The sequence below is a fragment of the Schistocerca nitens genome, chromosome 6 (genome assembly GCF_023898315.1).
Source record: "Schistocerca nitens isolate TAMUIC-IGC-003100 chromosome 6, iqSchNite1.1, whole genome shotgun sequence".
NCBI classification, from domain to species: domain Eukaryota; kingdom Metazoa; phylum Arthropoda; class Insecta; order Orthoptera; family Acrididae; genus Schistocerca; species Schistocerca nitens.
In genome coordinates this window covers 488,327,476-488,351,212 of record NC_064619.1, presented here as the reverse complement: position 1 = coordinate 488,351,212, position 23,737 = coordinate 488,327,476, and the positions used below count along the sequence as shown (strand labels likewise).

The 23,737-nt window shown below is 39.8% G+C and overlaps 1 protein-coding gene across 1 annotated transcript in view; it reads left to right on the top strand.

The window, feature by feature from the left end:
- Positions 1-13,428: 13,428 nt before the first annotated feature.
- Positions 13,429-23,737, top strand: part of LOC126263422 (trissin receptor-like) — a 69,398-nt gene continuing 59,089 nt past the window's right edge. Inside the window, exons 1-2 of the mRNA XM_049960516.1 lie at positions 13,429-13,468; positions 13,612-13,756. Coding sequence (XP_049816473.1) covers positions 13,429-13,468; positions 13,612-13,756 — 185 coding nt within the window. The remainder of the gene's footprint in view (positions 13,469-13,611; positions 13,757-23,737) is intronic.

Below are 23,737 nucleotides of genomic sequence, written 5' to 3'. Positions count from 1 at the left end.
TAACAATAACCACCAGCACCACCACCACTTTCTTCTGTTACGTCTCCTAATACCTCATCCCAGTCCCTAACGGTTGTTAGAAACCATTTCCTTTTAAATACTGAATTACCCGTTCATTATCCTCGTATACTTTCTCCGTCTCTTCATCGTCTGCTTGTGATATCTACTGAATTATTTTTGTTGGCGTCGGTTTCCCGTCTATTCTAATGAGTATTATCCTATAACTGAACTGTTGGCCTTAATTCACTCTCCGTCTTACTGTTCTATTCACGAGAAACCCTGATCATTTTCTGCCATTGTGTGCTGCTGCTGTTACTGTATACTCGTACGACCGGAAATCCCTGTCTTATTTCCATTTCACTTCACTGTGACTCACTGAGCCTTTGTATTCCGTTTTTAGATTTTTAACTTCGTACCGTGTGCAAATTTCTGACATTCCATGCTCTGACACTTTGTATGTTACACTTCCGTCGGTAATTCAGTTTTGTCTGCAGACCCTCCCTGATATTCGAATAGGGGAATAATTCGGAATGTTCTGCCAATGGGAAGATGATCAATACCCTTTATTCAGTTACATGTCACATTTCCTGTAAAAGCACGTTGCACATCTTTAATTTATAGGTTCCTATTGCCTTCTGGGTCCTCATGCCGTTGGTCACTGCTCATTTTCTCGCCTTTTAGTGACATTTTCCCACCCCAACGGCGAGAGAGTTCCCTGAAACTCTATCCGCTCGTCCACCCTGATATGGCCGGCGGCACTACGAGGGTGACAACTTATATCGGGATTCTGCCGTTAATGAATTTACTTAGGTATTTTTTTAAGCCGTTGCTCTTGCCGTATTCAGTAATAGCAGGTCGTACCAATATGTCGCGATGCCATCTAGTAGGAGTGAATCGTCCAGACATACAAGGTGCACAAGGTGCTCCTTTGCGTCAGAGCACAACTCCTTGCAAACTCGCTTAGAAATTGCAGAATCATCAATCCGGGTGTTATAAATGGTAGCAGCAACTTCAACTCGACAGGTATCAACCAGTGTTCACTGACTGGCAAAGTAAATGGAGAATCAGTAACGTTGAACAACAGGCGAGTACATGCGGGACAAATAACAGCACATTAAAAACATTAATATAGCTCTGGGCAACTAATTTCATGAAGTGATTAATTATTTATAAATCGATAGTAAGGGAATTCAAGAAAAAGATGACAATATGAATTAGATGAATTGTTTTCACACTATAATGGGTGATTTTTGATCGTTATTTGTAGGTGCAGGAACGAAACAGTACAACTTATTCTTTCAGTACGCTTTTCTCCGTCAGTTGTAGTGAAAAGAATAGTTTTGGAAGATCTGTCGAATTTATATTCTTTGTGCTAACCTATCATACCCGAGCAAAGCATGTGAGGTAGTAAGTAAAACTAAAAACAGCGTAAAAGTGGGACATAAAAACATTGTTTTGTGATTTTAACCTGTATTTAACTATAACATCCTTAGTATGGATTACTCTTCGAAACATTTAGACAGCAGCTAAGCCCTAACAGCAGCTGAGACCTGCTGTCTGTTGTTAGCGATGCTCATTGCCTATTCAAATTAATATTGCCCCTCGTACTAGTTAACATTCTCCACGTTGAAATCGATTCATGAAACTTTTTAACTTGCGGTGGTAATATCTTTATTTCTTGCTTTCTTTAAAAAGTGTAATTTTCGAAATATTCCACAACAATTCTTTCGAACATTTCACTACCGATTAATAATTCTAAAACTTTTCTATAGTTCTCAGCCACCTGTAATATTGATTTTTTCAAATCCCTTACATTACAATTATGTGCCAGAATGAGAATTATAATGTAATATAAATGCTAATTTCTCAAGGGATTCGTTTGCGCTGAGTCTGGTTCTTTCAGTTTTCAGCCTATATTTACAGCTTGTCCCTTCACGTCAGAAGTTCTAAAATACATTGCGTTCACTCTCAATTTCCCAGTATTTCTGTATTTACCGTGTACAAATTCTTTAAGATAGTTGCCTTCATGAATATTCTGCAGACAAAATTAAAATGGCTGCATGTTTGTTAGCCGAAATATCGTGCCAAGATGTCAACGTGATCCGGCTGCAAGCCCGAAATATGATGGACCAAAATTAAAATGGTTACCCCAAAATAGAGTATTTAAAGTGAAGGTGTGAGATTGAAGTTAAAGTAGTGAATGGAAGTTCCAAAGCAGCAAAATACATCCGAAACATAATTAATGAGTTTCTGAAACAAAGCTATTTGTGTTACAAAGTGCCGGGAATAATGTGCCTGATAAAACCACACATTTGCAAAAGTTTTCATAAGTCTTCACTTTCACTTGCCAAAATTGATTTCAAAACTGTTGTTTACTTCACCGCTTTGCACAAAATATTAAGTTATTAACATCATCAGGTGCCTCTCACCGAACTAAATCAGAAAGGGATCAGAGGTGCATTCAGGCTATTGCAGATGACAAAGGGCTGCAGTTGTGAATCATGTAGACGTTTTGGCTTAGATTTGCCTTAGTTATTAATAATGAGAGAGGTAATAGAACGAGAAGCACCAAAACTGGAATATTTTTCACGGCCCGTGAACTAACAGTTAAACGAAGTAATCCGTGATATACACGTTCACAGTACATTATCATAAGCTGATTATGATGAAATGGTGATAGCATATTAGAAACTGAGTAATGTTCATATCGTCTGTACATTTTGTTAGTAAGCTAGAATCGCCAAATAAAGCAGTCCCTATGGCAAAATACAGAGTGAGAAAAAATATTAGATACACGAAGCGCATCCAGAGTCTTTCTTCTGGAATCGACATAGTGAAAAACCTCTCCAAAAATAAGCAGGGAAGAAAGATTAGCCAGACAGAAGAGCAACACAGTAGTATAACTGGACTACAACATGCATAGATACAGTTTTAAAATCTTTTAAATGACTGAAAACCATAGTTAGGCAAATATATGACCACAGAAGATGGCATTTGATGTGACCATCAGTAGGATAAAATTCCAAATAATTATTTATTGTTATAATACATGAATGAGAGCGCAGAGGAGAAAGTAAATACTGGGTCAGCAGGAAAAAAATGTATGGCAAAAACAAAATTCTTTGAGATCTTTCAGCACTGGGCTAAGTGCAAAATTAGCTTCGTAGATTACGAACGGAATTTTCCACGATTTCACTACGAGCAGACAAATATACAGCAACAGATGAAAAAACGATGGATAACCCTGAAGCGCCCAGCTTCTAGCCTAAAACAAGAACTGTAATGGTGAAAAATGAAAAATAAACCTGTCGAGACAGTTGTTTCTGTAATATGAACGTTACACTTGCTGCGGTTCTCTAACTAACTGTATCAGCTACAGTGAACAGTTGTAGCCACGACTGGCGCGACCTTTATTTCGTGGACCAGAAGCTCTATGTACAGAGTTTATATGACTATTCGTCTGCGCTTGTCAATACTGAATCGTTACCGATTTAATTGCCTAATCGAAGTACCATACAAGATGTCATAATGGAAACAATCCTATTGGACCCATTTATGCACCTCGTTTAACTGTCAATTGAATACAGATTTTCCCTCTTGTATTTAGAACTTTTAGGTGAAAGTAGATCTCGTAGAAAAAGTGTCAGAACTCTGAACGCAGCTTCATCATATTCGTATCAGGCATTACATATCACAATCGCTTAGCAAGAAAACTCACTTTGAAAAGTTAGTCACAGAATATCAAGGCGTTTTTAAAGGTAATTGCGCTGTGGTTGTGAGAGACCTTGAAATTTCAGTAACAGTTAATTAAAAGCAGTTGAATAAGGTTAGTAATGAGAGCAAAGAATGCTTTGGTTTCACGGAAAGTACTTTAATAATTTTTTGTAAACAATCGTTATATGACAGTAACCTACGAAAATCGGATATTTATTTGAAATTATAAATGCGCGATACATCAAATGAAGCAACAGTACCTGAGGTAGGAGTCGGCGTGATATTGTCACGGTTTCCCTCTGTGGTCAAACTTGTTCTCCTGCTAGAACAAAAATTCTGACAGAACGAAAGTTGTTGCTTAATAGTATGCTTCCGCATGTTGTGCCAAGTTGTTATTTCCATTAGATTAGATTAGATTTACTTTCATTCCAGATGATCCGTAGCGAGGAGGTCCTCCGGGATGTAGAACATGTCAGAAAAACAATAATACGTGATAAATATTTACAACTAAAACAAATAAGCTAATGTCGTCTTTTTTTAATGAACACTATATGAAAGGATCATTTTACAACACTCATTTACTAAGATCGCATTAATGCACTGAATTTAAAATTGAAAAAAATGTCGACTTTTTTTATAAGGTAATAAACATGTAATAGGACTACTACAATACTTATTTACGATGATCATATTACTGCACTGAAATGGTGCAGAAGTTTGATTGTACTATATATAAAATCAGTTGGTTCTACTCAGATATTCATTAATGGAGTAGAAGGAGATGGCCACCAATAAATCCTTTAGGCATCTCTTACACTGAATTTCATCGGTTGTTAAACTTTTTATGGCTGTTGGCATGTTATTGGAAATGTGTGTTCCTGAATAATGCACACCTTTTTATACAAGAGTAAGTGATTTTAAATGCTTGTGAAGATTATTCATTCTTGTAGTATTGATTTCATTAACTGAGCTGTTTCTATATTTTAATGACAAATTTCATCAAGGAATAAATATATTGGGAATCAGTAGTTAGTATCCCTAGTTCCATAAACAGGCGATGATATTCTATTGCTGCTTAGTTTACACACACTTTGTTGATAGTGCGGTAGCTTAGATGTAACCACATTCTTCAGGGAATATTTTCAACATGTTGGAATTTATTAAAGTAGAAATGTCTCAGTTGCTGCACACACACTCGGAAAACACTGCTTCTGTTTTTTCATAACTACAAGAAATTTTATCTATTGTCGTTACTGCAATGTGGTCCCTTCCGTCGAAAAAATAGTTACATGGTACTGAAGAATGATATCGTAACAGCCGACAAATTAAAATTGATAATCATAGTATGAAAAAGATATACTTCGAAACCGAATTTAATTTGATGTATATATTTCTCCAACTGAAAACTTATTGGAAGCTTGTGTGTGACACAGCTTTGCACAGAAATTCTTTCTAGCCGAGACAAACGTGTCATTCCTCTTTAGTAAATACAGAGGTGACAGCGACAACAATAAATGTAATTACTGATCAGAAAGATCGCATGACTAATATAGTTATTGCATTTTGCACATACTCTTGAAGGTCTTTCAGAGGCCACGCCAGGTTCTGGATAGCTGTACAGACGACGAGGCTGGCAGTTCCTGCTTTTTTTAAACGAGACCGCAGCCATCGACAAGTCTTTAAAAACAGCGGCGTGCCCCTTAGCTGTTGCGGAATATGGACCCCCAAGAACGCCGTTTATCGACGTCGCGAACAGCTTTGTGAACATTCAGTGGGTAGAAGCAGAACACGTCAGTCTCAGGTCTGAGCCGAGGCGGCCTCATTATCTCCCTCTGCACAGCGTGAAAGCAAATGATGCTAATAAGCTAGTCAAAGGAAAGTTTACTTCAGTACGAAATGCTGAGCCTCAATATTTTCTTTCTATATTAGGGCGAGACTCAGATTGGTTAGTACTGCAGGGAGACCACTAACTAGATCCATCGACTCTGACACGAACAAATCAAGGATGGCCCATGTCTGCACATGCTAGTCTCAGACACAATACTCATGTCCAACCCAATATCTAGTGATCTCTTAATGTTCAGGTTACTTTGTCGCGAAACACCTTTCGGTACAATTTTGTTTTCCCTCGCCATCCAGTCATTAAACTATTTCCTAACAGCGATGTAAGTTTTTCAGCAGTAATTACAGCCAGTCTGAAACTGTCGATAGACATTTGTACTAGAATTTAATCTACAGTCGAATAAATAATAAAAAAGTTTGACAATTTCACAGAATGTTATAGAGATATATAGCGAATTGCAACTGTGACTTACATTAACATAGCGGGTCAGTAATCCCTTAGTTCTCATGAAGATAAACTGACAATGGTGAGATAATTCTAATGTGTGTCAAGATGCACATAGTATGTTAGTGATGCATAAATCATTCCTGGAGTGTCAGGTGGAAGTAATTGGCAAACGAGAAAGCGAGAACAACGATGTACATTATGCAGAAAGCAGTTTCAGTTGCCGAAATTCTATGCAAAATGGAGTTCGATAGCTGTATGAACGGTCAAAATTTGGTGTGCTTTAGGTTCTATAGTAACGAGCGTTATAACAAAATAATGTATTTTTCTGATGATAAAGGAAACTGGAAGTAATAAAGCAAAGTTTTAAATTTGAAAGTGGCTATTTCGTTTGCTGATTTCATTATTCAATAATATCTCCTATTAGTTAATGCAGATTTTCTGCAAACGTATAATTAAGTACGTAGTTATTGATTGCTACTAACATACTTCGTCCCTGAAACAGTCTATGTGGTGGTCTGATTTAGCGAGCTATCAGTTTCCAGTTCTTCTCGTGGTGAACTCTGGGTAGTGGGCTCGAAGACACTTATAACTGTATCGTTCTTAGACGGAGGTCTTGTTGAGCAGTCTGATGGAGCAGTGGACTGTTCGCAGCTCCACGATGTGGTAAGACGCAGTTCGAATGTGTGGTAGTTGTTAATCAATCACAGAGGTCTTGTGGTTCACGTGTGATTATTTTCATGGTTCGTATGGAAAAATTAAGGGTATAGGATTTCACTGGAACTTTCATGATTTGGAAGCGTGTTTCCCGTGTGGAAATCCGGTCTTCGTGCCTCTGTGAGGCAAAATACAGGACCTGTTTTCTAGTGATCTGTCCGCATGGTAGAACATCTAAATTCATCACTCACCCTATCATCGAGATTTGCTCAGCGTTTTCCACTACATAAAGATTTTGATGTATTTCATTTTTTCATTGTGTCGAGAGCTGAGTGTGAGGCGTTTCATTAAAAACTAAACGAAATTAGCTGTCTTTTTCACCTTTCGGCTGCCTGAAGGAATATATACCTAGTTGCCATAGCACACCTACGCTCGATGCACAGTGCACGACTTGCCGTCAATGGTGGTAACAGCTTTAGAGAATTATTACTGCAAGTAATTTCATAAATAGAACCAATCAGTGTGATCGTCAGACGTGCGTGTTTTTTCATCACAAATGGGAGGTGTAGAATTTTGTTGATGGTGTCAAGGTCACAGTTTGTTCATTTGATAAACTGTGTTTATTTTATGCCTTGCATTTGTTTGCTTTAATAAAAATGTGGGTCTACATGCCCATGGCATGATTATAGTGCAACGATACTTGAAGGTCAGATGCTACCACTTCCTGTAAATTCAGTTTACCTTTGTAATGCCTATTGAAAATCATTGCGCTCAGTAACGCTTCCCTGTCAGGCTCATGTTCTGTTCATTTTTGGAGTCACATGTCCGCAGTTTCTGGTTTAGTAATTAGTGTCGCCGCCTCTAGATCTCTGTGTTCCAGGTTCGAATCCAGTCCATATTGAAAGTTTCCTTTTGCTCGGAGACTGGGCCTTTGCATTATCTTCGATGTTTCATCTCATCTTCATCGACCGAAATGGCGTCAGATAAAAAGACTTACACAAACAGAACCACACGGGGCCTTCTGGTCAATACTGCCGTGCGATCTTTTCATTTTGCAGTGAGATCGGAATACTACTATAAATCATGAGAGAGCATTTCTCATTGCAAGGAATATTCCGAACCGTTAAGTGGATAACCCGTTTCTGAAAAAGTAGCAAGAACTTTACAACTTCACGAAACTAATGCAATCTTCGAATGAACATAAATGTTAGTTTACAAGGTGAAGAAATAATAGAGCATCGTCAGTAAAAATAAGCTGAATAGCTACTGTCAAATAAAGATGAAAGAAAAATAAAAACAGATTACCTGGCCAGTCAGTGAACGGAGTCGTACAATGATAGCAGATGCTGAGAAAGCAAATACGCTGTAAAATATTAGGAATATTATAGTTTAAGATCGAAGTACAGTTAAAAAATATAGTTCATAAAACAAGGATTGTTATTTTAAGAACAGTTTCAACATGTACAGCAACACAGAAGTGGATTGAAAACAAGTATGATGATAACTGCCTGCTCAACATACTTATGCAGGTAGTAACAGGAGATGCTGAGGGAATTAGCATAGGAAAAGAGACACCTAAAGTAGTAAATAAATTTTGCTATTTAGGCAGCAAAATAACTAATGTAGGCCGAAGAAGAGAGGGTATAAAATGTAGGCTGGCAATTGCAAGAAAAACATTTCTGAAGAAGAGAAATTTGTTCTCAGTGAATGCCGATTTAAGTGTTAGGAAGTCTTTTCTGAGAGTATTTGCATGTAGTGTAGCCATGCGTGGAAGTGAAACGTGGACGATAAAGGGTCGGAATAAGAAGAGAATCGAAGCTTCTGAAATGTGATGCTACAGACGAATGCTGAAGACTAGATGGCTAGATCATGTAACTAATGGGGTGGTACTGAAGGGAACTGGAGAGACAAGGAATTTGTGCACAGCTTGACTAAAAGAAGGGTTCGGTTTTTAGGACACTGTCTGTTACACCAAGAATCACCAATTTAATTTTGGAGGGAAGTATGCCGATTACAAATCGTAGAGAGAAAATAAGAGATCAGTACTTTAAGCAGATTCAGAGGGATGTAGGCTGCAGTAGTTATTAGATGAAGAGGCCTGCGTAGGAAAGGGTAGCATGGAGAGCTGCATCAAACGAGTCTTCGGACTGAAGACCACGACAACAACAATGGGTATAAGCGCATATGTTTCGGTTGGTGACTAAAGACGGCCTACGGTTAGTACTTCCAAGTATATTTTTATTAAAAATGAAATTCCTCCAACTATACTTAAGATTTTATATTTACTTCGCTCTTCGCTACTAGTTTCGACGTTGCATCAACGCCATCTTCATGCCTGTACACTTTGACGAAATCAGTTGTGTGTCGCTCAGTCTAGAAGTCCGCTGTGAGATCATCACATGCTCCACATGGATGGCCGGCAGTAACTCGCCGCCACTGAAGATAGGGATGACGCAACGTCGAAAGTAGTAGAGAAGTAAATATAAAATCTTAAATACAGCTGGAGGAATTTCATTTTTAATAAAAATCATACCAGCTGTGTCCCACCTTCGTCCAGTTTAAATATGGATGTACGAAGATTCCAAGTATATGTCCCAAGAGCAAGCCGTTAATTTTTATTTTTCCCTGGAGTACAGATCAGGTGTTGAAGTGTGGTCGCGTGAACGTAGGACAGCTAGTCTTTACTGACAGGCGTAGTTCACTAACTGGTGCAATTATGACCACGCAGAAAATATAAGCTCGTAAAGTTCGTGACATGTTTGTGGGAAAAGTGTTAGATGCAGAGAAAAAACAACAGACATAATTACCTGTGATTGTATTGAGATACCACAAATAAAAATACCTACACTTAACACCGCCATCATCCGGTATACTTTGATTGACTTCCACTAAAAGTAGAGCGGGCGGTAGCATATAATCTTGTTGTAGAGTCGAGGTCTTACAGATTCGTTGATAGTGGGGCAGTGGAAATCCCAGACAAGATTGTTTGACAGGTGAAATCCAGTTGCAGCATTGACATGCAGCTAATAGATACCTTAGGAAAGCCGTGGTCAGAGACAAGGAATGGGAACTGTTTTTAATTTGAGGCTGAGATATTAAGTCCTACACAAAAGTGTAAACGGCTACTGTATGTGTGACTGTATTTGGCTAATGTATACAAAGTAAATTTAATACCATAGTCGACGTATTCAGTGTCCTCTGACGCTATCGCCCGGGGGCAATGAAACCAACTGTGACTTGTTGTCATGGTAGCTCTACGACCATCTTTATAAGCACTGAAGGAGGATGTTGTACCAGAAGTGTGAGTTAGTCATGTGATATAACTTTGTCAAAGTTGGCATTAGTGTTCACAGAAAGTATGGATCGTGATTTCGAGTTCAGTCTAGACAAGAGTCTCTCTCTCTGATCAAAAATCCTTGTCGTCTTTCCATGTCATTTAACTGATATCTAGATTCAGGCTTATGATATCCCTTTTCAGATTTTATAGCTTCCCTACCACGTTCACGCTTCTGAATTCCATGTTTTGATTCGCAGAACGTTGTCACTGAGATCCGAATAGGGGACTATTATGGAAGGTTTTTCCAATGAAATGATGAGATCATCGTGGCAGTTTTTCCAATTACAGGCCACGTTAGCTGTGGATACACTTCATGCGTCTTTAAAGCAGTGGTTTCCATTGCCTTCTGCATTCTTATGCTGTTGGTCATTACCGATCCTTCCCTCTTGTAGGGGCAGTTCCCACCCCAAGGGCAAGAGGATGCTCTCAATCTCTGTCTGATTCTCCTCCGTCTTTGACGAGGCCGTGGACAGAAAGTGGATGACTTGCAATGCTGGAAATCTTTGGCCGTCATTAATGACTATTTTTATTCAAATTTTTTTGTAGTGACATGGTTTGAGCTTGGGACCGGAGACATTTTGATTACTAATCATAGACGCTACCACTAGAAGAGCACCTTAAACTTAATTTAAATCATGAGGCACGTCGTAATTCCGACGTAAGTCTCGTGTCTGACATGACTAGTCACAAAAGTAAAAGCCGCAGCCTCGGATGAAGAAACGGAGGGAGAGGGATGTGCGTGTTGTGGGGGGCAGGGAGCTGGGGTGGGGGGAGGAGCTCTGGGTCAGTTGTGGTTACTGTATGGACGGGATATCGACGAGTGTAGCCTAGCAGACGCTTTGAGAGCCTCAGGTGTGTGTAAGTTTTTCTATGGCGCTTTATAGTTTTTGCCTACGGCGAGTGGGGCAAAATGAGGCATCGAGATATTTCGTTACATCGATCTCACGATATTGTCTATGTACGGAACCATAATATACAAACATTATTAGAAGTTGTTGTTCATTTCTTGTAAAGTTAAAAAAAATCTCACACCTGAACGAACAATCCTGGAACACAGTTGAGTACAACATAAATGTATTCACGGGAGATGGGGATTTGGGGATCGACATTATTAGTAGGGGCTCGAAAGAATGATATTTAAAATAATAGTTCCCAACATTCCAAAAAAGTAATCAGTTTCCTCTTTGTCTCCCTAACATTGAAGGCCAATACGTTAACGATTGCTGCTTCACCAAAATTATTCTAGTTTCAGTTAGATATGTGCGAGATCAGCTGTTCAAAACAGCCTTAGTAAAGTCAATAAACATTATTAATGAGGCAATGCTATAAGAAGATATCATTGATCTGATGCTGACGTGATGTAACACATGAACAATACTGAGATTCGTATGTAGTAACCGTTTGTGAGACTGATTACTGAAGGCTGTTTTCGTGACTTCATATAATGCACATAATTTTTTGAGAGATACGTCTATATCACAAATGTGTTTTGTGCCCGAATTAATGAGGGGAACGGAGATGACATGCTGTAGTGATCACTGGTTCCGACAGAGGTGCTTCACAGTAGTTTCCTGTGTTCAGCGTTACTGTTAACTACGTTGCTGTGAGTAATAGCACCGGTACACCTTGTTGTATTAGACTTCATACTCGACGGTAAGGAGAGGTGCGGCAACTGTCGTCGTAGGACAACTGGACAAGAAAAGAAATGATATCGAACAAGTTATCACAGTGAATGGAAGATTTAATTAACTTGTATTTCTCCAAACGTACAAAGTATCAATACAAATGACACGGCAAGAATTATCGTCCATCTCATAATGTCCAAAAGGAAGAAGCTCCCTGCAGTACTTTATCAACTATGATGTCGACCACCGGCGTGTGCATAGCAACAGGTAATGAAGAAGCTCTGAACGCCAATACGCCGAGTCACTGCCGCCGGCCGTCCTATATCGCGGCGGCAGAAGGCGCTCGAGGTACAGAGCCGCTGGATGTGCGATTCAGTGGTCACGCTCCATTGGATCCGCTAGGTCACACACGACCATTATCAGTGTTGCACGGAAACTTGCAATTCAGTTGCCAATTGTGATACGCCAGTATGGTGGTATCGATACGTGATACTACACACAGAAGGAATGAACTGGAAGGCGTCGTCGAAATACATAGGGTACACTACGAAACAAACGACAAGAATGCAGAGAACATTTCGCGAACTTCAGGCACAGAGATCAAAGTACCATTAGCCTGTGGGGTATTATTCCGCTTGAAATTTGTCACGTAAGAGATGAAACACCGAGCAGAAACGTTATTTTCCGTTTACTTTTAATCCACAGTACAAATTCAGTGGCTTTGGGGAATCATTTAAGATATGAAATCGTTCCCATCAGGCAGTTATTTCAGACGTGTACGTTGTTATGACTGCTACGTACTTCTAAAGTGCATAACAGATGTAACAAAGTAGGGTAGAAAGGTAAAGTCTACAGCGCAAACCCCTGACCGGATTCTCGACCGACTACACTTGCAGTGCAGCCCTGCGATCCATCGTGGCAGTAGGAGGGAGAGATTGGCCGGTCACTCACCTTGCCCGCCTTTCATCCTAGGAAAGAATCCCGTCACTCGTTTTGATAGCAGGCTGAGTGGACTTGGGCCATCCGAGAGAGATTAGGACAAGGAAACTTCCCCACCCGCATCCCAAATTGAACCAGTGACGTCAAAAATTCCATCCATGCACAGTTATGGACGGTATGTCAATTCGTTACATACAGTGTGACAATTATCGAAGTACGCGAAATGAAATCGTCGTAACTTCTGAACAGTTTGCGTTATGACGTTCAATCTACACGGTTGGCCACGTTGCTTGATGGAAATTAGTATGCGCGTGCGCTTTGGTTTAGCGACGAAGCCAGCTTTCATTTGGATTGGTTCGTCAATAAACAAAATTGGCGCATTTGTGGGACTGAGAATCTGCGTTTCACGATCGAGAAGTCTCTTCCCCCTCAACGGGTGTGCAACGTCCTGTCATGGAATAATCGCTGCGATATTTCTTGATGGTACGGTAACCCCAAAAACTTTGTTGACCTGAGAATAGCCGTTCAGGAGGTCGTCGATACCATCGACGTCCCTACACTTCAGCGGGTCATGCAGTATTTTGTTATTTGTCTGCGCCACATAATGACCAATGAGGGAAGGCATATCGAACGAGTCAACACCTAAGCCAGAATATCTGTAGTGATGATTACATGTTGAGGAAAGTGTGTGCACGCCGTAATTTGTAACTAATATAACTTTTTCATGTAGTTCAATAATTATCACCATGTACGAATGTGATGGATCCACATTCATCGCGTACTTGAGCATAAACAAACAGTCGGAACTAAGTAGTACTGAGTCATTAATACTCATTTAAACTAACAGCGCAGGGAAATTTGACAGCCTAATGGAGGCTGTGCTTCTCACCCAGAAGAATCCAACTGGTGGTCAGTAATGTTCACACAACACAGGTGACATAAGTGGATTTCAGATGGATAACATGATGGTCTTAAGAGTGCACGTAAGTGATAATCTAATAAATGCTGGCGCGAAGGCACTAAACAACTGAGTAGCGGTGTTGGTTGTGCAGGTAACCTGTTGGTGATCGTCGTGGTGACCATGTCGCGCCGGCTGCGCTCCATCACCAACTTCTTCCTGGCGAACCTCGCCATCGCAGACCTCTGTGTCGGCCTCTTCTGCGTCTTCCCACACCTCTACCTGCAGCTCTACAACGAGTGAGTACCCGGTCAGGAACTACACTTCGTACAGAAGCATGCTCAACACTTCAGCGTTGTGCGCAGCTATCATTTCCATTACCTCATGAACTTTAATTTGTGTGAATTTTTGTAATAGTGATATTTCTTATTAACTTATTTAAAGAAGCTACGACTACTGAAGAACACAGAGGAATAAATAGTGTTATGAGAAGTTTTGTCCTTCAAGGTTTACAATACTGGCAAATTCTTAATAAATTCGAAATCTGAGTCCTACGGAACATCGCGGCAACACGCAGCTATAATAGGCCTTAATTTAAGTTGCACGGTTACAGAAGTAGAGACAATACAGCTCCAAAAAGAGTATAAAAATACAACCAACACGACGAAACCTAATGGGTTTTCGCTGTTTCCCTTTGAAGCACGTGTACGACATATGATGGCACATTGCTATAAGCAGCAAATGGAGGACAGATACCGTACCTAATGTTGTTTAGCGTACTTCCTGCAACCTCATGTCGAACCATATCGAATGCCCTCGCCAATCGCACCAGTCTCATTTTCTTATTTTCTGCTTTAGTGCCTTCTAGGCCAGTTCCAATTTCTTCCTACATCTTTCATTGCTCCCATCTTTCCTTCTAGTATACCTTCATTCTTTTATTGTTTCCAGTTTTCCTTTCTAAAGACAACTTTTCGTTAGTTCTTCTATTATGCTGTTATTTTTCCAAGTCGTTTTTCACGTCTTGAATAAATGTGGATGCTACCTTCTTTCCCTCTAGATATTTTAAGATTATTTCGATTAACTTATAGTCTTCCATTGTCTATGTCCAAAGAATAGTAATCCCCTCTTCCTTATGGTTTCTGATGCGCCTTTAATGTTGTTAAAATTTTTGTTGATATTTTTTAAATTAAAAAATTCTGAAGAACCTAACATATTCTTTCGAATTATTTTTTTCCTTTTTCTAATAATTCAAGTCTATACTTCAGTGTCAAGCATTCGCTAGCTTGTAGGCATTGCAATTTCACTACTGTGTTGTTTTCCGTTTTTAGAAAGGTATTATTTTTACCTGTACTCTTAATTATAAAGAGAGCTCTTTCCATCTTGTGTATCCGTTCCTATACAGAAGATGTTGCTAAATCATTGTCTTGGATTGTTTCTACTAAATATTTGACTTTTTACCATTTCATTTGGATCAACGTCTGTACTTTTAACCTTTTAGATCATTTTTCCTATTTGTCGAAAATTTTGTTTCCTCTGCTGACATTCATAGATCTGCCATTTTGGCTATGCTTCCAGGAGACTGTGACTTTTGTTGGTGGATTCCCGAAAATTTTGTATAATCATGGGTATATGTTCTCGTTTTTGGAAATATCTTTATTCTTCTTCCCAAGTGGTAATGTTTCATGAATATCTTCTTCTTTCAAGATTCCCACACTGTATTCCTTGACGTAATGGAAAAGGAATGGAGATAAGTGAAGCTCGGATGTGGAGTTTGCAGTTGCTTTATGCAACGCATAGGGTCTTAATGTTCCGTGGATGTCCAACACCAGCAATAAGAGGTTCCCGGAGTAGCGTTGGAAACCGTCAAGACTTACATTAAAGGAGAAGCACCTTGCACGTGCTCTGAATGCAATTTTCTTGCCAAAACCTGGTAAATGAAGAGTAATGGATATTGTCTGAAACATGCAGAGACTAAGCTTTTGTACCACTGTGTGTCAGAAGGAAAAGAAAATACAATACTTATAGGCATACCAGGATTGAAAGGTATGGGACGTATGGCCTCCTATGTTCTTAAAACGTTCGTTGTTCCTACTGAAGTATCTTTTCTACATGTTAAACCCAATACCCAAACGTAAAAGTTTGTTAATCCGTCATGTAGGAATAAATGCTGACAATAAGAAAAATCTAAGTGAAGCAAAATTATTATAGGAAATTCTGCAAGATGAAATTTTCGAAGCCTTATAGCTAAATTTTATGTCTTCTGGGTGAATTCAACGCACAAATAGTTAAAGAGATTGACAGGAAATTCTAGAGGAATGAATTACACACGAAACAACAAACAAAAGTAACATAGGACTGATTAATCTCCTTAAATCATTTCAGCTGAAATGTATGTCAGATTTATTCAAGAAGGTGCAAGGAAAGAGGAAACCTAAATACCTCTTCATTTGATTTGAAAATTCCTGATCTACCATGAAACGATATCTAAAATAAAAGTAGGGAAACTCAGAACGTCAAAGTACTGTACTAGGAAAAGTACTGGACTAGGAAATGGTAAATTTGACTCTCATCACTACCCTCCCAAAATAAATCCTAACTTTATGCTCCGGAAAATCAAAAGCAAGCGAAACTATTTATTAAGTTACTGGATAAACAACAGAAAACTTTCAAGAGAAAATTAAAATAATACGTCATAGTAACTGGCAAACACTGGACAATCAAATTAACATCAGTCCGACCAAGGCGTCTTCATTTTTCTTCAGTCTGGTTCCCATAATCAACCACAACATCAGAACTGCCTATCAGGTGCCTTTATCTTTTCTAAAGCCAAACTGATCCTCATCTGACACAACTTAATTTTTTTTTATTATTCTGCTTGTTATTTTTGTCAGCAACTCGGATGCATGAACTATTAAGATAATTGTACGGTAATCCTCGCACTTGCCGGGTCTTGCAATCTTCGTAATTGTGTGAATGACGTATTTTTATGAAATGAACATAGTATATCGCCAGACTCATAGATTATAGACACCAATGTGAATAACCGTTTTGTTGCCATGTCTGTCAATGCTTTCAGAAATTCTGACGGAATGTTATGTATCACTTCTGCCTTATTCGATCGTAATGTTTCCAAAGCTCATTTAAAAATTGATTCTAAAATTGGATCACCTATCGCCTCCATATCTACTTCTTTTTATTTTCCTATCTCGACATTAGACAAGTGTTTCCCATCTTAGAGGCCTTGAATGTACTCCTTCCACCTATCCACACTCTCCTCTGCAATTAACGGTGGAATTCCAATTTTACTCTTAATGTTACCGTCCTTGTCCTTATGACAATCATTTCTTTTTCTACTGTTTCACATTTTTCCTTCAGTCATTTCGCCTTAGCTTCCCTACACTCACAATTTACTTCATTCCTAAGTGACTTGTATTTCTGTATTCCAGAATCACTCTGAACGTTTTTGTACTTCCTTCTTTCATCGATCAGCTGAAATATTCTTTCTGTTACCCAAGGTTTACTTCGCTGTTACCATCCTTGTAACTATATTGTTCCTTTCAACTTCTGTGATTGCCCTTTTTAGAGATGCCGTTCCTCTTCAATTGAACTGCCTACAAAGCTATTCCTGATCGCAGTATCTATAGTCCTAGAGAACATTAAGTGTACCTCTTCATTTCTTAGGTTTTTCCGTATCCCACTTCTTTGCTCACTGATTTTTCCTTCAGCCTACTCGTCATCATTACTAAACTGTGGTCCATATCTCCTCCTCGGTACGTCTTACGATGCATATCTGATTTCAGAATCTCTGCTTGGTCAGGATGTAATCAAACTGGATTCTTTCCGTATCTCCAGGCCTTTTCCAAGTTTACCTCCTCCTCTTGTGATACTTGAGCAGATATTTGCTGCTACTACCTGAAATTTATTGCAGAACTCAATTAGTCTTTCTCCTGTCTTGTTCATATTACGAAGCTCATATTTTACTGTAACCCTATTTTCTATTTCTTCCCCTACAACTTCATATTATTGTCGGCCTTGGTTTGTTGTCGATTCTGATGAGAACAAGCGTGCCAATGAGCTTTCACAGTAACTCACTCTCTGCTCTACCTTCCTATTCATAACGAATCCTACTCCCGTTTTACAATTTCCTCTGCTGGAGATACTACCCTAGTTTCATCTGATCAGTATTCCTTGTTTTCTTTCCATTTGACTTCAGTAGGTTGAGCCTTATCATTTCCATTTTCAGATTTTCTAGATTCCCTACCATATTCAGACTTCTGACATTGCACGTCCCGCCGCGTAGAACGTCATCTTTTGTTTGGTTATTCAATCTGTCTCATAGTCACTTCCCCCTTGGCAGTATCCTCCCGGAGAAGCGAATGAGAGACCAGTCCGGAATATTTTGCCAAGAGAGGTCATAATGATACTATTTCAATTACAGGCCACATCTCCAGTCTATACACACACTGTGCCTTTAATGTAGTGGTTTCCATTGCCTTCTGCATCCTCATGCCTTTGATCAGTTCTGATTCTTCCGCCGTTCGGGGAAATTTCCCACCCCAGAGGCAAGAGAGTGCCCTGAACCTCAATCCGCTCCTCTACCCAGTTTTAGAAGGCCATTGACAGAGCGAGAGTGACTTCTAATGGCCGAATTCATCAGTCGCCATTCTGACAATGTTTATTCAAAATTTAAGTGGCGGCGGGTTTCGAACCAGGGATTGAGGACATTTTGATTGGTAATCAAAGACGCTATCCCTAGCCGCTGGTCCTGTCCTAGTATTTACATAAGAACCTTCCTTGTCACCGATCTGAAAATGGCAGTACTTGGCCGAAACTGGACATTTCTATGGAAGATTTCAAATAAATCACATTTAAATGCTGGTCGCACAATCTTCATGTTTTTTTAAGTATTAGTTTTTAACGTTCTGGAAAAAAAAAGACTTTTTACACTTATTAGGAAAGCGAATAAATTTCTTAAAATAGTAAGAGAAGTCTTCAGACTCTGATATTTAAATTGGAATTAATATCTAGCTTTGACAATTGATATAGAATAAGCGAGTTACTTACATTGGTCAAGCTCTTCCTTGATGACGAGGTGTACTGTTCGTTTGTACTTCAAGTCAGTTCGTTTCTCGTTGATGGACTAGCATATGGGGATGGCCTCATGACCGTCAGTATAGTAGTTTTCGTGGGATCGCATTTCAATATGCCATGTATCATCTGTATGCTAGAATAAGAAATGAACTTATAGACCAACTAAGAAACTGGACCTTTAGTTGTACTTAGGGATACGCTATCAAAGCGCTAGAATACGCAAGTAACTAGCTACAAAGCTGGAAAAAACGGAACTTCCATCATATTTGATAATTTTGAAGTAAAGCTTACTTAAAATATTCACGCTATAATGAGCTTGTGGCATTGTTGGCCGGGAGGCCCCATCCGGTGAAGACCGGCCGCCGAGTGCGTCTTATTTCAGTCGACGCCACATTACGTGACTTGCGTGCCGGTGATGAGGACGAAAAGGTGATGAGGACAAGACAACACCCAGTCCACGAGCGGAGAAAATCCCCAACCCGTCCGGGAATCAAACCCGGGCCAACTGCATATGAGGTAAGCGCGAAACCACACAGCTAAGCAGGCAACCCAAGTCATAATAATTTTAGCCCTTTGTAGCCAAAAATACTTTTATGCAAAAAATGAAACACATAGTCCGTCCTTATGATGTCATTTATTGTATGGCAACCCCCTAAGGCCTGAAGATGGTGATCTGAAGCACCGAACTGGTAGCCAAACAATTAATGACGTAAGGATCGCTGTAGCTGTTTCATTTTCTTACATAAGAGAACGGCCGAGGTCCTCCAGACCCCCGATCACAGGCAGGCACGTACAAAAAATACTTTTGGCCAAAAAAAGGAACTGCCACAAAATTGTTTTCGCTCTCTCTTTTCTTAGAGATTTTTAAGCAAATACCTTTTTCAGTAACCTCTGTACCGTTTTTACGCGTACTCTGATCCAGTAGCACCAAGAGAACTGTGTTCTACTCTGAAACTCTGAAGGTGGCCGTATTTTTCCCAACAGATTCAGAATAATTACACAGTGTATTCCAGAAGGAATGGTCAGAGTTCAGGGGCTTTGTAGGAATATCATTCGAAGCAAAAAAGTGTTGAAAACATGGGCTCTGAAATGGAATGGATGAACACTTTTTCGTCGTAGACATTGTGAAATAAATCTCTTGTACTGCAAGCTCGTTGCTTTCCATATTTTGAGAGGTGGCAGTATGAACCAAAAGAAGAAATAAATCCAGTAAACATGAGATTTAAAGTGCATACTTTAAGAGCTGTCAGCACTTGTTCATCTTCACTACTGCGAAACACATCTGTCCTAATGAACAAGGTACGCATTTTAGAGCACGTATTTGTTAGACATTTTTTCTTATATTAGTCCAGACTACCCCCTCCCAAGATAAGGAAAGCAAAGAGCTTGCAGTAGTAGAGATTTGTGTCACAATAATGACGATGAAGAAGTGCTCACAGCTCTTAAGGCATTCATCTCCGAGCAAGTGTTTACTAGACTTTTCTGCTTCGAATAATAGTTCGTATCGTATCCTTGAATACTGACTATTCCTTGTGGGACTTACAAGCCCTTACTTATTTTGTGAAATTACAACTAGCGTAACCACAGCAAAATTGTACGGGTAATTCTTACAAAAATTGTACGGGTAATTCTTACATTAAATGTTACATACTTTGTATGTTGCTATTTGTAATATGGGATGCGGTTGTTATTTATGTGCTTGCATGATCCAGGAAGAAGAAAGAAGCTTTCCCTTATATTTCTTATTTGTTGTTTGATTCTCCAAACTACACAGTTCGTGTAAGTTTAAAATAACATTGAGATCTGCAATTTTGATACGAAAATGGAGTTACGGAGATTGTTTTCCGCTCTGAGAAATTTTTGTCTGAAAAGACGGGAATAATAAGTTTACGTATACTGCCCTCTCCCTGAAAAACACACACACACACACACACACACACACACACACACACACACACACACACACACACACACAGAGAGAGAGAGAGAGAGAGAGAGAGAGAGAGAGAGAGAGAGAGAGAGAGAGAGAGAGAGAGAGAGGTACACAGACGAGGGAATTATCTCACGTACACGTATTTGAAAAAACACATAGTCACATTTCCGAGTGAGAAAATCAACAGTTGAACATTTAAAAAAAATAAAAAAATGTAAAGTAAGTTGCCGAGAAATAGGCCGATACCAATAAACGGAGACACAAAAGGATTTTCAGGTTTTCACAAAAGGGCGTGAGGGAGCACATTTATGAGCGGTGTTTCCGGAACATATTTTTTCTCAGTCTGCATGAAACCCCATTTCAGGGAAACGTAATGTAATGAAAGAACGAAATAACCATTTATATTCACCTTGAGAAAGATTGGTGGTGCTGGAAATATGGAAGTAGCGGAGCGTGATGCGAGCGTATTCCGCCACTCACTGACATGATTTGTGATAGCGCCGGGTCACGGCCTGCTGGAAGCTTTTCCAGTCGGTTCCGATTCAACGACGTTGCCTCACCGCACGAGAGTAAAAGGTTCTCACAACCGTATTTTTAGAACCCACCGTCAATCAATAGGTGTAGGAGACTAACGCATTCAAAATTAAGAGGAAAATAAATTACACCTCTTGTTTATTGTTACACAGTGCTTTTTGAGAACATTAATTTTTTTCGTTTCCTCACGCATTGGGCTAGTTAGTTAGCTAAATGCATCTGACGCTGTTTCTGTAGTATATGTTTCCTTAGCTTTCATCAGTTATCAGTACGATTGAGATGAATCCTTGGTAAGTGATCTACCGTTTCATTCTATAGAAATATGTCCAATCTTTCATGCTTTATATTTTAAATTTAGCTCTTATTTCTCTTCATCTTATCCAAGCGCTTTCCTAACCTAATAACAATTCACTTAATGATTTCTCTTTCGTTAGTTCGACGCCTTCCTTTACACACCACAGCGGAAATTTCTTAACATTCTCCCTTCCTACGTATTTCCTTAAATTTATCTGAAGTTTCCTTTTAATTTAATCGAATCATTCACTTATAATTTCAGCGTAATGTAGCGTGCAATTTGTAAAGCTGAATTAATTTACCTTACCACTTGTTTACGTGCAATAGCTATCGTATTTGTAACGTAATCTCCACTTAGCTTACTTCTTAGGAGGGCTGAGCAAATTACTTATATTATTTCCGCCTCAACACAAGGCTTAAGAAAACGGTTGGTTTCAAGTAGGCATCTGGCCACAGAATCAAATTCCAAAAGGAAGATGGTAAGCTCTTCAGAATCAGCCTCGAAAACTGCTATGGAGGCTACTCAGGAAAATTCTAAAGACAGCGATGGAATAGACTTAATGAGACGGGACTAGCAAATATATTTTGGAGGTTGTTAGATATAATAGTTACGGACGGATGTAAAAATTGATCATCACAAAGTAGTACTAGTTTAAACATGCCGAAATACTGATAGCGTAAGAAAAGAAGTCTGAAAAAATATGGTGAAAAACGGATCAGAGACGAAACATCACAAGAAGAGTAACAGTGTTAGTTTGTCCGCACCCTTAGCTGAGAGACCGCGTCTGACTGCCATGCAGCGGCCTTGGGTTCGTGTACCGGTTACGTCGATGATTTTCTCCACTCAGGACCTAGGTGTTGTGTTGTCCTCGTCATGATCTGCTCATCATCGACTCAGAAGAAACCGAATGTGGCGCCAGCTGAAAAGACTTGCAACTTGGTGGCCGAACTTCCTCACGTCGGGAGTTTGGTGGCCAGGGAAGTACAAGGAACTCATTGTGGTGCGCGGACAATGCGAGATGTGTGACATGTTGCATTGTCCTGCTGTTAGATGCCATAGTGCCGAAGAGAAACGAACTGCATGTAGGGGTTGACATGGTTTCAAGGATAGATTCATGCTTGTGTTCATCCATTATCCCTTCTAGAAGGACAGCATCACTCACGGAATGCCACGAAAACATCCCCCAGACCGTGACCCTCCCTCCTCCGGCCTGGACCTATCCGACGATTGTTGAAGGATGTTTGCTTTCACGCGTTTCATGCCGTCTGTGGGAAGGAGTGTAAAACGCGATTAATCTGAAAAGGTCACCTGTTACCACTTAGGAGACATCCAGTTTCGATATTGGCGTGTAAATTCCAGCCTTCGTCGCCGATAAACAGCAGTCATCTTTGGTGCATGAACCAGGGACCTCCTGTGGTGGCCCAAATGAAGCAATTTTCACTGAACTATATCATCGAGGAGAAACATTTGGAAGCCCCTGGGCAGCCCGTTGCCAGAGAATTTTACATGTATTCGTCCGTACACATCTCCGCAGTCGTCATTCGCCCTTGCCATCTATGGCCCGTAGTGCACCACATGCTCCTCGCCGCCAGTTCTGTATAGTGCCACTTTGCTATTCATGTTATAATTTAACCGCATCGACACGCGGATAGTTTCCAAACATCTAAGTTTCGGATATGCTGACATTCACGGTCCGAAAGCGAATGATCATGCTCTTTTGTATGTCAGACGAATCGCTCCGTTTTCGTATAACTACAACGATTGCACCGTCTTCCGCCTAAACCCGAGACACTTTACGTATACCCTTCACTGATATTCCTGACACGTGCCTTCTGTGAGTGGTTACTGCAGATTGACGTAAAAAATTGGCGTAAGTCAAAACAGTGTGACGGACCTGGTAGTACGTTCTAAATTAAGTGCCTGATATTATTGTAATTGAGATGTTACATTACAGCACGGAACACCAGATTCATGTTAACATGTCACGAAATTGCACCAGATAATTTACTGACAAGGTAGACGTCTTCGCCACAGCGTAGACTACTCTTATTTTCATAAATCCGGCTACATTCGTAGGATTCCGGGAAAATTGTTAGCTTCACTTTTTGGCCGAGAGTGGTACGTTCAGCTGAGATTCGCTGAGCACATGGTGTCAGACGAAAATAAGTATACGATTTGGACATTTCCTTTTTTTACAGAAATAGTTATTTTTCTTTCACCTGCTTCGCGAGAAGCCGCTCAACTGCCACATAAGGGCGTCCGCAGGAAACGTTTACCGCTATCTGGCAAGCGTTCGCAAGAATGGTGTTGCTCATATGGCGGCGGTTACTGTCTGATGGACAATAATAAAGTTCTTAAGGGTTTGCTCGTTTAACACAATTAAATATTTGTCTGGAGATAAGTATTAATTTACAGAAGATTTCTTGA